Source organism: Cyrtonyx montezumae, unplaced genomic scaffold, assembly GCF_038088225.1.
Source record: "Cyrtonyx montezumae isolate F1298 unplaced genomic scaffold, pur_monq_1.0 scaffold_7, whole genome shotgun sequence".
NCBI classification, from domain to species: Eukaryota; Metazoa; Chordata; class Aves; order Galliformes; family Odontophoridae; genus Cyrtonyx; species Cyrtonyx montezumae.
In genome coordinates this window covers 26,143,918-26,158,561 of record NW_027072078.1, presented here as the reverse complement: position 1 = coordinate 26,158,561, position 14,644 = coordinate 26,143,918, and the positions used below count along the sequence as shown (strand labels likewise).

The window sequence follows — 14,644 nt, the reverse complement described above, 5'->3', positions numbered from 1 at the left end:
ATCCATCCTGAACATTAAGTAAATAGCTACAATGTCTGCAAAGGCAAGCATTTTCCATCACCTTATAGATCTCTGCTAGCTTTGAAATACCTAAAAATCAGTCCCAAGTACCACATAAATATATTCCACAATGGAAAGCTGCCTTCTTTCCACATCCCATTGCTAGAAACGTTCCTTACACAAGAGCGCAAGAGGCTGGATATTTAATTTTGGCCCAAATACTGAATGTAAGAAGCAGACCAACAGGAAAAAGCTCAGACACTAAAGAAAAGCACACAAGGAAAAATGAACTCTACTTCTAAAAGCTCAAACAGGGGACTCCAGGGTAATCTAATTCTGAACAACCTACTGAAACACACCATTTTGGACTGAAGTGCAACACCTTAGAGCACAGGAAAGCTCTGCTGGTCTCCAAATCCAACAGCACAATGCGTTAAAGAAAATGATTCCAGTGAATGTTTACATTACTCCAAATCTCACACTGAAGTCTCTCTACTTGCATAACATGAATCAGTACAGATAGCTGCCATCTAATTGCCAAAAATAAAAGCAGTGTGACTGATGGTGGTACAACACTGCTGCTACTGTATTTTGTAAATGCCAGATGTTTGCTGGCTGCTTCACAAACTCCAGGAACAGCTGATGGTTCTCTTGAACATAAACCTATACCTCGTAGAGGTTCTAAAAAAATGCATAAAGCCACAGAAATGAACAACATCCCCATCTGGTTTTTTGTTCACGCTAATCAGACCGATTTATTATCTTCCTGTCAGTAGCTGTTTATCTCCAGGTTTCAGCTCATCATTCCCCCATTGGTAAAGGTACATGAAAAGAACAGTTCAACAAGCACATGTTGCTTCAACTCACCCTCTGGGCCGTCTCCTTCCAACCTCTCCATAGCTCACAGGAAGCACACAGAAGTCCTGGGTTAAGTGGCAGAACTTTTCGGACCGTTACTGAAACCGTGCACACAGACCACTTTCAAAGGATAACTGAAACGAAACCAACAGTGACAAAGCATCCACGTGTTCATAGCAGTAGATGAAGGGCCACAGGTGTCAAAAAGCTGATCCCGAGAAACAGTTTCCAGGTTATGTTTTAATCAAGAAAACACGCAAACGTCAATGTGTAACAAAACATTCCAAAATTTAGTAGCTTACATATTTCAAATCTAGTTTGCTAATATGCAACAGCATTTTTAATATTAACTTAGCCTATCCTCTACTGCCTCACAAAGGCAAAACTGATTTTGGAAGTGAAGAGCTTGCATGATATGCAGGACACGCACCCTATACATTCCTTCCACTGGCATAGTCTCGAGCAAAGCATTTTTCATGCCACCAAATCCCCCCAAATGAGTCTTCCACCAACAGATATGCATGATACAACCCATTTTCCTCCTCTAGTTCTGTATTCCTTTGTGTCCTTAGCTGTTCCTTTAAAAGAAAAGGTTTTTTTTAAACCAGCAAGTGAAAAACGTCCATGGGCATCTTACATTGCTTTATTCAAATAAAAAAAAAAAGGAGCAGAACCAAAAAGCGCCATCCAGACAGCTCCTTCTTTTGGAGAACAGCTTTACATTCCTGAGAGTGAGTATCTGTTGGAAGCAGACTGCCTCTGTATGTTCCAGGACCTGTCAGACGTTGTAATCTGGGGACTTCCCCTGCGGTCGTCGCAGTCGAATTTGCAGCGTTGCAAATGCTCCCACGGTCACATGGAAGAAGAGCTGCCACAGGTTGCGCAGTTCGTACAGGTACATGTTGCACAGGCAGATTAACCCAAAAGTCAGGAAGGATTTGGCGTTCCTCCAGCCTGTGTAATACACAAACAGGTAACACTGTCAGGAAGAAAAAGAGAAATGGAATTACTGCACGGAAAACAGCTTCCAGGAAAGAAAAGCCTCTGGTCATGAATGAATTACCAAAAAATACCCCACAACAGCATTAACTTCGCAGGTAAGGAAGGGTGAAGAGCACTTGATATCAATGCAAGATTATTTTTTCCAAACAATTCTCCAAAAATGAATTAAAAACTGCAATAACGAGTGGCCCACAATAAAGTTAAGTGGATGTTCCTGGCAATCTCTGGTCAAAAATATGCCCTTTGTTCCTCTTCAGAAGAAACAAGACCCAGTGTTATGTCCTCAAGAGTGGGAAAGACATGGAACAGCTCTAAAAGGTCCCACATTCTTTTGTGAGCATTATCTTCACTTCTGCTATCATTCTACCTACTTCATTTCCACCAAAAAGAAAAAAAAAAGAAAATAAAAAGTTTGTCTCCTCTGGATTCTAGCTGTTTCCACCTGTCAAAGACAGTTTTTATTGGGCTGCAAGGAAAACACCATCATCACTTAGGTTTAATTTTTAATGCAAAACTACTCCCACAGAGCAAATAATTATGTTCACACTGATTTTTAACCAAATTAATCATCACATTATCTAAGTACGTTCTTCTTGGCTATTTATTTGCTGAGTTTTATACATGCCAGAGAAATTCTACTTCATTCTTTTTATTATTTAAGTTCCTCAAAAAAAAAAAAAAAATAAGCAAAAGCATTTTACACTTGCAGACAAACAATATAATTTATTGGGGGTTAATTCATGGAAAACCTACAGGCATGAAATGTAAGCACGAAATATCAGACAGGAAAGGAAAACACAGTGGAAAGTGACGTGTCTCAACTCTAGTGAATTATGCAAGTGTAAGAACACACCTGATACAAGCAGGCTGCTGTTCCAAGAAAAAATGCAATAACGTAGCTGAAATCTTCACCTTCATTCTGTGAAAATAAAAGCAAAAAGCAATGTTGTACAGTGCTTCAATGAAGTACCAGACACTTCGCTACGACAGTTCATCACTGTCTCACACAGATGTACACAGATTCCTGTATAAGCTAAAACAAAGCCTCAGACACTCTCCAGATACCTCGTAAAATTTAAGTCTAAACACTGTTAACAGCCTTCAAAATCAGCTTTGCTCGACTGTGCTGTCCTGCAGCTTCCAGGAATGGGAAACAAGGTAACAGAGAAAGACACAAACTGGCCACTAGGGTGTGGTAAAATGCTACACAGAGAACAATGCAGGCTACTCTGCATTAATGGCCACAAGAACAAACAAAACAAGTTTATCAGACAGATTATTAAAAATTTTGTTTCCTTGAAATAAACGATGGGAAAAAAAATGCTTGATATGTAAGATGTTTCCACGCTGTGTTTAAAAAACAAAACATACAAAAGTGTTTATGTATGAACACGTAAGGCCAGGCTGGATGTGGCTCTGAGCAACCTGATCCAGCAGGAGGTGTCCCTGCCTATAGCAGGGGGCTGCAACTGGATGATCTTAAGGTCCCTTCCAACCCAAACCATTCTATAAAACTGATCTACACACTGCAGTGCACTCCAAAACCATAAGCAAACCTTTGCCTCGCAGCATATTTGCTGAAGCACAGGTTGGAATAGAGTTTTGCTAACATCCAGGTGATGTTAAGATCCACTGATTATAAATGAAGCACTCAGTCATAGAAAAGCTTTCATATGACTTTTCAGGAAAAAAAAAAAACATTAATCATATTTTGGAATATTTCTATTTTGTGGATTTTTCTAAAATAAAGTAAATTTGAATGAATTTTTTGTGTGCCTCATTTGTCAGAAACAAAAAATACTATCTTCCATCTGCACTGACATCTTTTACCTCCAGATGCAGCAACATATCAATAAAAGGAACTGACTGCCCTATCTCAGCCACACAGGTTAAACCAACTCCTGCACACTTTTCTGCAGCTGGCTTCTTTAAGGAGAAAACAAATCCTAGAAACATTGAAAGCAACAGAGTCCTGTTCAGTATGATCCATACAGCAGTGTACTTGGAATTTCATCTTTTTTATGAACCAACAGAAGAACACATAACACAGAAAACTGTAATTAGAAGTCTGTAATTAGAAGTAGTGTAAAGATGTACACTGTTTGGTTTCTTTCTTAAAACAAAAAAAAGAAAAACCCAGCAAAAACTAATGAACAATCCCACCACTTGACAAGAAGGCCCTGGTGTGGGGCACTTCCTTTCATCCTGCTCACCCACTCACTAGTCCTTAGGAAGTGCTAAGACCTCCACAATTACTGTTTCATTAAATCTTTACATATTTACTCTGTAAATATCTGGAAGAGAGGCTTGAGCAGAGTTCACAGACCTCTGCTTCACAGAACTTTAAAAAAAAAAAAAATTGGCTGGATTTTCACAGCTGTCCATCATTTCTCACAAGTGTTTTTGAAGAATATCTATTAAGTGTTTCATATCCTGGAATAAATCTAGGAAAAAGAATGCTATGTTCACACACCCACTGCTACCAAAGTACCTACAGAGGGTGTCGGTCACTCACCTTCCATTACTTCTGCAAATCTCAGCATTAATGAACGACGCACCGCTCTCAGAAAGGATCCATGGTTTATAAACAAGAGCCACAAACAACGATCTGACCTCACAAGCAATACTTGGGAAGACAAAACTGGCAAGTCTTAATTCACATAGCAAGCACACTGTGAGGTGAGAGTATGATTACTATGGTGCACATTCATCAACATGGTACAATACCTGTAGAAGACTTTCTACGGCATGAAAGCCACGAATTAAATTCAAGGCTCCACACAAGAGGCTGAGTACAAATGAGACAATCCCAGGCAGAGTCACAGGCTCCAGACGTTGGTGAGGAGCTGCAAATCAAAGTCAAAATAAATAATTGATCGGTCTAAGTGGTATATTAAGAAATGTAAAATATTAATCTAATTTCTCAGTGTCTTCTGGTTCAGGAGACTGCTGAAGCAAACAAAAAATGCACTTTTTTGTTTATTTATTTATTTTTAAGAAGAGGAAACATTTTTAAAGCTTAAAGGAAAGCATATTTGCCTTCAGTTCATCTAAGACATGCTTGTCTCACTATATTTAGACTGTAACTCAGTATATTCAGTTTATTCAGTAAGGTCCCAAAAGCTGCTTAAACATGCCAAGAAATCAATGGCAAAGGACACCCTTGCTAGTAAAATTTGTCCATAATTAGTAGCCAGGTAATAGACCACACAATTAGGAGCTCCTCTCACAACTTTCATTTTTCTTTAACACTAGTGCATTAGCAGAACTATCAAGACTATCAAGATAGCAGAACTATCAAGACTAGCTGCTTGCTGAACTGGAACACTCTGAGGCAGAGCCAATTACACCCCTCTACCTTAAAAAAATGCAGCCAGGGAGCACTACCAAAGGCAGAAACAGAAGACAATTCTGAATCAACAGCTCATTACCAACCTTAAAACCTCACAGAGGCCTTCCAGACAGTGTTCAGAAGTACATTAAAATTAAAACACTCTTTCCTTCGGGCTTATCTTAACGTCACAAGTACATAATTGTTGTGTATGTTTGCATGGACTACCCCTTTCCATAATTAATAACAGAAAGCAAATATGAAAAACTGATGCAAAACTCCTAGCTACACTGGGAAAACAGAAGGACTGCTGAACCATGCTTAAATCACTCTGCTGAAACCACCCAAGTGTAAAGATGTGAAGAATGAGGTTAATGAGCCGCAGCACTAATAGGGAGAGGGGTGTCAATCCTGGCTGCTGCACTCTGAACACATCCAGTTTATGAAGCTGCAGAAACTAAACAAATAAACAAAAAAAAAAAGACAGAAGCTACTTCACACTGATAAGCAGACAGGGCTGTCTGACTACTGGTCTGTGATAACTTACAGCACAAAACAAGTTCTGTTAGCTCACTTGCGCTGCATTCAGTATTTAATAACGAACTCAGGGGAATGCTACCAGAAACCACTAGGTTATGGTTAGATACAGTATCTGCATACCAAACCATTCTTTAACTGAGACTTCTAAAAGACAATCTCATCTGGAGTGCAGCAAAGAGCTAAGGGCTTACGTGACTGCTTGTGCTCCACAGTCCACGTGTTTCATTAACTAGTGAATAAAAGCAGCTCTCTGGTGAGTTCTGACACCCCACACACAGCTCTCCACACTCGTGTAACCAGGTTACTGTAAAGCAGCATGTGTTGAAGTGTTTTTAATGCCTCTCTGGAACCACATGGAGGAAAAGTACACAGTGTTGTCAGTTAAACAAGAGAGATTCGGAAGCAGCATGAAATTAAAATGTTTCCCTCTTATTAAACAAACAAATAAACCTAAAAACTTTAAAGGGCACTGCACAGTGCTACTGATGGCCTGAAGCTCTCCAGGGCTTAATAAATCACAGTTTCACTATCAAAGGGAAAAAAATGTCATTTAAGTACAGAAGGCAAAAACCATAAGAATGAAGGAGTGTCAGATGAGGCATGGCAAACACTAGCTGTCCTCAAGTCAGCATCTACAGATCTTATAGGGATCATAACTGCTGTATCAAAAAAAAAAACTCTCTTAAGCAATCCAGGGATCAAAGAAACCAGAAATTTGGAACTAAAACTTTGAAGTTTAGATAACAATTTAGGAAACTTACATGATGTAAGATACTGGGTTACTTGTAAGAACATTTATTTAAAAAATAATAACAAAATATGCCCATTATAAAAGATATACACCATCAAACAAAAAGGAGTTTTCATCTGAGATCTGCTCCACTGTTGGAAAGCAAAAAAAAAAAAAAAAAAACCCTCAGAAAACAGTCCATCTATGCTACCCAAATAAATACCTAAAATTTCACATATCAGCATGTTGTCACCCTATTTCTAATTCCTGTCAACACCTACATATATGCTTGAAACAAAATCCACCCATCACCTGCACTTCCTGCTTGCCAGATGAATAGCTAGCCCCACTACTCACTGCACACAATTGGCAGTACAGGAAAAGGACTGCTGTGGTCAACTATGTAGCAGTAAGAGGCTGAAAGGCTATATCTTGGATACATACCCATTTCCAGCTATAAGAAAGTAACATAACGGTTCAGCAGCACAACCAAAACAGGTTAACCACCACAGCGCTATGCAACAACACCTGTGTCTAACTTCCTACCCAACTTAGATACTTAGCTCACTTACAGCGTGCCATATTTTTTACAGGACAGCATATGCAGAAGTTGCACTACACAGAGTGCATCTCCTTGTGAGATGTTGTCCTTAAAGGGTAAATTCTGAAGACCAGCAAAAAGACTGGGCAGCAAACACCTGAAGAAAGCTCTTCTTAAGGACGGACAGAATTAACAATTGTACAGCATTATGAAGGTGTCAGTGGACTTGCTCATTCAAGACACTATTATTTGATAGGATCTAAAATTGGAAGAGCTGAAGGAAGAGGAAAAGTGCAAACCTTTCATAACATACAGCCTTTGATGGCAAGTTTCTACAGCAATTCAAGGAAGGAAATGGGTAACTGAGCAGAGAGATGCATGGAATTCAGAGGAAGAAGAATGTTAAAAGTAACCAAAAGGGGAAAAAGAACAGAAACCAAGATGGGATAAAAGAGGACAACAGAACTGCTTCTGTACTAACAAGTTGAGGAGAGGTGGGGGAAAAACAAATCAGGTGATCATCCGCCACATCACAGTTTAAATGTACAACCAGCTTTGATGCAGGCAGAATTCTCAGCAAGCAAATGCTTATTGCTTATCATTTTTCCAGTTACAAACTGATTCAGAGCATTCGCTGTCAGAAATCCTGGCAAAAGTTTTAGCCCAGTTAAACACCACGTCATGCCACATATGGCTATTACTGACATCACACATACAGCACTTATTTCAGATTGAACTTCTTTTAGCAAAGTTCTCAGGAAGTATCTGCGATTGTGAAATCCCAAAGTGATGTTGTAACTCATAGATTCATAGATACATTAGGTTGGAAAGGACCTACAAGATCATCTAGTCCAACCATCCTCCTATCACCATCCCTACCCACTGAACTACCAAACCAAATCCCTTAGCACCTCATCTAAACGCTTCTTGAACAGCGCTAGGGATGGTGCCTCATCATCACAGCTCACAGCAGGATGCTCTCAGCTTTTGGCATCACTGCATCCCACTGGGCAGAAATAATCAAAATTGTGATAAATCACAGAATGTGGGGGAAAAAATATCATCCTGTCAAGTGCTCTTCTTCATTTGCTTATTTTCACGTAGCTTTTTTTCCTTCAATAAGCTGCCCAGAGAATATCTCTCTCTGAGTGCCTTGAAAAGATGGACACTGAGACAACAAAATAGTTGTCTAAGGTAAAGTACTTGTTATACTGTGGCGATTTCATGCTTTAGAACACTGTAGTGAAAAACCTTTATTTATTTATTTATTTATTTATTTTTAAGAACAAACGTTAAAAGAAGGACAACTGTGTATCTCTGTCACTTAAGGATACAAATAGAGTAGTTTGAAACTTACCTGCAGAGATCTTACCAGTACCCCTATATTCCGCTGCAGATAAATGTGCAAACCCATTAACTGAACCCAGTTCTGACAGGGAAATCTGATAAGGTGGCCTCAGTTTGATTTCTGTCTGCATGTCAGCAAGGTTCATCTTTGTAGATAAAGAACGTGTGTTGTTATACCTCTGTTTGGTCCTCTGAATGAAATTATCTGCGTAAAAATTAAAATAAAAGTTATATCCTTATGGACTTCTGCTTATAAAGTAATCCAAAACCACGCAGTTTTATGCACTACATACTTTCCAAACAGAGATGCATGGTTTGAAATGCCTGCATTTATCTTGGAACATTCTAATGTTATTTCAGTTTTGTGACTAATATATCATGTGCTATTTAATTCAGAAGGAAAAAAAAAAGAATCTCTAGAAAGCTAATTACTTTATAATTGTGAATAAACTCAAGACTTTTCACTGCATGATACTGAAAGAATTGCTAGTACAATGGATTTATTGCACTTATTCTAGCTTTTCTGCTAGGTTGGTAAATATCCTCATGAGAAAACTAACTCCTGAATTCAAGTATAAACTTGGGTATGAAATGTGCCTGCAAAATAGTCAGCCAGAGAAAAACAACAGCACATTATACCAATACAAAGACTGTAACAGATCTACATTCTAACCCAACAATTAGTAAAATGAAAGCATGAAATAATTTCAAGGAAATCTTTTAGAACAAACATTATACAAACATCATTACTAATGGACTGACTGAATTACAGTTAGAAATTAACTAAATGGAGTACTTTCTCAATATTAATTAGATATTTATATGTATTATACGTATTATAACCTCCTGTAAAACTGCTTTTCTTTTTGCTCTGATGCATTTAAAAGAATACTTAAACACACAACTTTCAGTATTAAAGCAAAAGATATTAATAGAATCCATAAGAGCTACAATCAGGTTTATATGAGATTAGTTGTATCTGGAGCTTGCGTGTCAGAAGATTAAATGCCTGTCATAAGGCAAATAAAAATATCTCCTTTCCATGCACTGAACAAAAACTCCAGCACAGCTGAGAGCCAACAGGAAATTGCAATCTTTTACTTGAGAAATGTATGAAGCTCAGTGCCCTTACAGGTTCAGTATGTCAACAAGTACAAAGTCATCAGCTCTGTGTATGATTAACTAGGAGAAGCTGAACTCTCATTTGGTCACACAAGGTATGAACCAAAATCTACCTGAATGAGTTTGCATAAAACTCTAGTAGCCTAATTTAAGTTGTTTTCTTTTAAACAAATCCTAATGGGAGTTACATCAGATTCCAGATCCATCTGAAGCACAGCTACAAGCTGCCTCGGATATTTCTGTGTCGTGTGTATTAAGTTACATAACTATTTAAATAAGCATTTGAATAAGTATGAGAATGGGCATGAAAAGAAATCAGATCCTTACCAAACTCTATAAAACAGTATGGCCTGACAGCAGTATTTGTCTTCATCATATTGTAGGTGGTGATGAACTCTTTCTGAAGCTCATCCAGGAAGCAGAAAGCCAAAACACTGGGATAGTTTTCAGTGCACAGCATCATGTAACTAACTCCCAGAGAACTGATAAAGCTGTAATTGAGACAACAAAAACAGAATTTCTAATTTCTACCTGGGTAAGTGACAGCTTCACTAGTTTGATCTCATGTTCTACAATCAGAAAAGCAAAAACCTGGGATAACAAAGGAATTAATGCTTAATAAGAAGTCTAACTCTGTTCTAGAAGAAAATCAATTTAGCTAATGTTTTTACACACATATAGTGTGCATGTGTACATACATACATCACATCCACTCAGATATGGATTAGATAGTAACAAAGTTTTGAGATTGTGCAGTTTTTTAAACTGCTTAGACTAAAAAAAGAAATCAAGTCATAGTCAAACTGCAATGACAAAGGACAAAAGGGATGATTTTTATTTGAGAAGCAACTTTGAAATTAGCAAAAATGCTTCTAGTAGGTTAAAAACTTTGAAATCAGATGTTATAAATTTTGAACTTCTACTGAAGAATATCGAAGCTTCCAATCTTTCTACTATTTCTTAATTTTTAACTCTTGATACACAAATACTGCCCAGTATTACTCTTAGTAGTGACAGGACTAGAGGCAATGGCCTCTAGTTCTAGAGGGAATGGCCAGTGGAGGCTCAGAATGGATGTTAAGAATAATTTCTTGATGAAACAAGTGGTCAGGAGCTGTACTGGGCTGCCCAGGGAGGTGATGGAGTCACCATCATCACACTGGACAGTCGGACTGGATGACCAGTGAGGTATTTTCCAACCTTGGTGATTCTCCAATTCTGCAACCATTTTGATTAATCATTTCTAGCATACAAAGCATTTACTTCACAGACAGACAAAGGATGCTACACACAAAAAAAGAGGTTACACATAGAAAAGAGAAGCCTTACTTTATGTTGTACTGTCCGGTTTTCAGAGTACATCTATCAGGAAGCTGAGAAAGTTTCTTTGAGAGCATTTTAAAGTATTTTCTACATTCTTGCACTCCTGTGCTTTGATCATAATCTGTAGATGCAGACAGTGGGAGTCCATCCCTCACACGGACCACAGAGGCAGATAAAATCATAGACATTGCCAACAGAGTTAACAGCAACCTAACGCAGAACACAAAATGATCTTAGAAATATATGAGAAGATGAATAGAATTAAGGTCAAACTAAAAACAAAGGAGTTAATTGTGATTAATCGAACTGTCCAAACTGTGTTGGGCTCAGGCTTAAAATAGGACAGGGAGACAATCTGCAGCTATAACTCAGACTGAAGTCCTAAGTCAAGAGGACCTATTGGTCTACGTAAAAGTGGCAGTACATTTAATGTCACATTTTCAAATCTTTTCATCTGAATGGACAAAAATCCTCATCTAGTGATATCTACGGAGCATGATACACAATTGCACAGCCTTAGCACTGCTGCAATTGCATTCTTCAAGCTGAGAATTTTCTTTTTTTTTTTTTAATGAGAGAAAAACAATAGCAGATAGGAAAAAAACGTGTACCATAAGCATACATCAGACAGAAAATACACCCATGTCTTGATCAAGCAACAATATCAATGTGCTTTCATGAAACTGTTACTGAGTACTTGCTGAAGTACCTTGACAAACAGAGATGCTACCAAATAACAAAAATCAAGGAATAAAGACGGCAAGGACGGTAGTCTAGAACTCCCAAATCACAGCACCATTTCTTAAAAATGATGTGTCCTCCTTATCTGGGTTCCCATTTTTACATCTGTGAAACACGTCTGTCAGTAACACGCAAACACTGGGCTTGCAAAGCCTTTGTGCTTTTCCAGTACTGAATTTTCTAAGCATAGCAATTAAAGCTCTAGGGAATCTAGTCACTTAAAGAAGAAGAAGAAAAAAAAACTGTCTATTTAAACATTTCCCACACAAAAAGACAAAAATTCTAGCAGGCATATGACACTACAAACAGTATGAGCACCCATCCTGCAGACAGTCGTTAAAGAGAGATGACAAGTTTAAAACTTCCAAGTTCTTCAAACCTCACGTTAAACCAAAACATGCAAAAGTTTATCAAGACAAGCTTTATGCAGATTTTTTAAAAGAAAGATCACTCTGACAAGTGGGCGAACTGCTAGAATCTATCCAAAGCCAAAAGCAAACACTTCCTCACTCAACTCCTAACACTGCTCTGCTGCACCTATCACTTCAGAAACGATGAAAATCGTGGTTTTTGCCTCCCTCAGATGATGCTACTGAGGTTTCATACAGTCATAAACTGAAACAGAAAACAGATTCCTGAATACAACTGAAATATGCTTTAGTGTGCAATACTGATGTGCTTATAGCACCTTTCACACCAGGACAATAACAGTGCTTTATGAGCCTTAGCAACTCAAAAGTGGATTCTGAAAACTAAGGAATCCAAATTTTTCCTGAACAGCACTGCCTCTTCATAAAAGAAAATAAATGAAACAGCTGCTTTTTCCTTGAACTCTAATCTCTTCACTTTCCCTCTCCTCAAAGGTTATAAATAAGGACACTTGCTGAGTAATAATCATACTGAGGTTGTTCACGTATGTTTACTATTGAGAAAGACAAATATACTAATAAAAACACTGAAGATCTATTGTAATCTCAGCCTCATCAGTGAATGTCAGCCTGTTTTGAGATGCTGCATTTAGCTATGAACTGAATTTGGAACAGCAGCAGAAGTCACTGATGTGTGTAGTCTACTGAGTGCATCTGAGCTCTATAAGGTATATTTGCCATTTCACCATTTCATTACACAATTCCTTACTGTATGAGGTGCTTTGATCAGCAGCATGTACCAAACAAAAAAATGAAAGCAACCAGAAAACAAACCCAGGACATCGCAGAGTTAAATTGAACCTGCAGTTCTAGAAACTTTTCTCCATGTTTAAATTTACATATCTGCTCCCAGCAAGACAATTGGTATGGAAAACACACTGCACTCATATTCTGCACTACACTGCTAACCACATGCCCACAGCAGCCGCTCCACAGCATGACAAGACTGCAGAGACACTTCAAATTGCAATGGTTCTCAGATAATAACCACTCCTATCACTTGGGACTTAATTCTGAAAGGGCCTTCTGGGAGGTGTATCAATACGAACATGAGAACAATAATGGGATAGCAAGATTTAAAATCCCCTCATTAACTTACTTGCACAAAAAGTCATTTCATGGATCTACATTTCCTCAGACGAAGCAAATATCTTCAATAGTGGCTAAAGTGAAAATGGGAACGTAACTGCATGTCCCATCCTAGGAGAAGGCAGCGGGTATGACAGCGCAGCAGAAGAAGCTTGGAATCTTGTTGCCAGCTCTCAGAAGGAAAAATACTATTCTGTTCGCTTTTGAAATGATCTCGATGGTTATAGCTCATCTCATGCCATCTGATAAGAACAAACAAACAAATAATGAATGTATTTACCGGTTAACAACATTTTTAAGCTCTTTTTGGGAGGGCATGCTTGTTGTAAAGGCCTGAACACACCCCAACGAGACCACACAGGGGTACTCAAGTAATAGGAATATTAAAATTCCAGGTTTTCCAAAATTGCAGGTACGTACAGAGATACATAGTACCTAACACAACATTCAGCCTCACTTGAAAATACCTTTAATACTTTATTAAAGCTTCGAAAAGAGAAAAGCTACTTTACACAGTCCTCAAAACAGCAGATTCACAGAAGGCCATCAGGAGGTGACATGAAGTGACATACAGAAGGAGAGACTGAGGAAAGAGCATTAGTGACACAGGATTGGTTTCAGAACTAAGTTTAAGTGCCTTTTTGAACTTCTCTTCAAAAGTGCAGATATTACATCACAGCACCATTTCAAATTGCATAGGTTTTCCTTCAAAATAAAATCTTTGTCTTTTGAACATCCGAAGATGACAACAGACTGCACTCACCATAGATGGTCCACAAACCCATCCCAGGTATGGGGGAACGCCAGGGATGGGGTTTGCTGTCTTGTTCTGGGTAAGACCTGAGGACACAGCCAGGTGCTGGGCTCGGGGTTAGCACAGACAGTCCTGAAGGGAACACACTGTCATCTCGTGCAATTCCAGTCCGCTCCGTCACGCAAATCCAAAAAGCCGCTCGAGAACTTCACGGAGAAACCGCGCGGGTTCTACAAACCGAACTACCGCGCTGCTCAGCGAGACCCCGAACCCCAGGGACCCCCACGGAGAGCTCGCTGCCATGAACACACCGCGCGAGCCTGCGTGCCAGCAAAGCCCGGCCCTAGCCAACCCAAACGCCAGCCCAGCTCAGGCCCGGCCCTTCCCAAGAGCAGCCTGCCTTACTTTTCAAGCGCCCTACATCCCAATCCTTCCACCCAGCTGCTCGAACCACGCCGGTACAACCGCTCCCAGCGCGCATAGGACAGCAAGGCCGAGGCCCAACCGGACACCCCGCGATCAGTCCCAAAGCCCCAAGCGACAGCGGCCGGCCAGGCCCGCCCTTGCCCTCCCTCAGGCCCGCCACGGTAACGGCCGCACGAAGGAACCTCACCGGATCGGAGCGCAGAGCGCCGCACCCGAACAACGCCGCCGAGGCCGCGGAGCACTGTGGGAGCAGGCCACGTCCTCCGGCGCCGTCACGTGACCCCGACGCGGCCTCGCCATTGCTCCGCTGGGGGCGCAGGGGGCGGGGCCGGGGGCGTCGCCATGGCGACGAGCCGTTGTTGGGCCGGGCCTACCGCCGCCATGATGGGCGAACAGGGCGGAGCGGCGTGAC

The 14,644-nt window shown here is 39.9% G+C and overlaps 1 protein-coding gene across 2 annotated transcripts; it reads right to left on the bottom strand.

Moving 5' to 3' along the window:
* Positions 1-1,081: 1,081 nt before the first annotated feature.
* Positions 1,082-14,432, bottom strand: SEC22A (SEC22 homolog A, vesicle trafficking protein). Of its 2 annotated transcripts, XM_065751188.1 has the most exons (8): positions 14,420-14,432; positions 13,063-13,294; positions 10,801-11,004; positions 9,799-9,962; positions 8,360-8,554; positions 4,588-4,706; positions 2,714-2,779; positions 1,082-1,837 (listed from the first exon to the last, which is right to left on the bottom strand). In XM_065751188.1, the coding sequence occupies exons 3-8, from the start codon at positions 10,980-10,982 to the stop codon at positions 1,637-1,639; spliced, it is 927 nt and encodes a 308-aa protein (XP_065607260.1). In that variant the 5' UTR covers positions 10,983-11,004; positions 13,063-13,294; positions 14,420-14,432; the 3' UTR covers positions 1,082-1,636. The 2 variants fall into 2 exon arrangements, with proteins under 2 accessions (XP_065607260.1, XP_065607261.1); XM_065751189.1 differs by lacking the exon at positions 14,420-14,432 and having other exon boundaries at positions 13,063-13,364.
* Between the last annotated feature and the right edge of the window lie 212 nt (positions 14,433-14,644).

Coding starts and splice junctions, on each gene's coding strand:
- SEC22A (XM_065751188.1), bottom strand. CDS start 10,982: ATGTCTATGATTTTATCTGCCTCTGTGGTCCGTGTGAGGGATGGACTC. Junction 2,780..4,587: donor CCGTAGAAAGTCTTCTACAG/GTATTGTACCAT, acceptor TTATTTTCACAG/AATGAAGGTGAAGATTTCAG. Junction 1,838..2,713: donor CAGCAGCCTGCTTGTATCAG/GTGTGTTCTTAC, acceptor TCTTCCTGACAG/TGTTACCTGTTTGTGTATTA.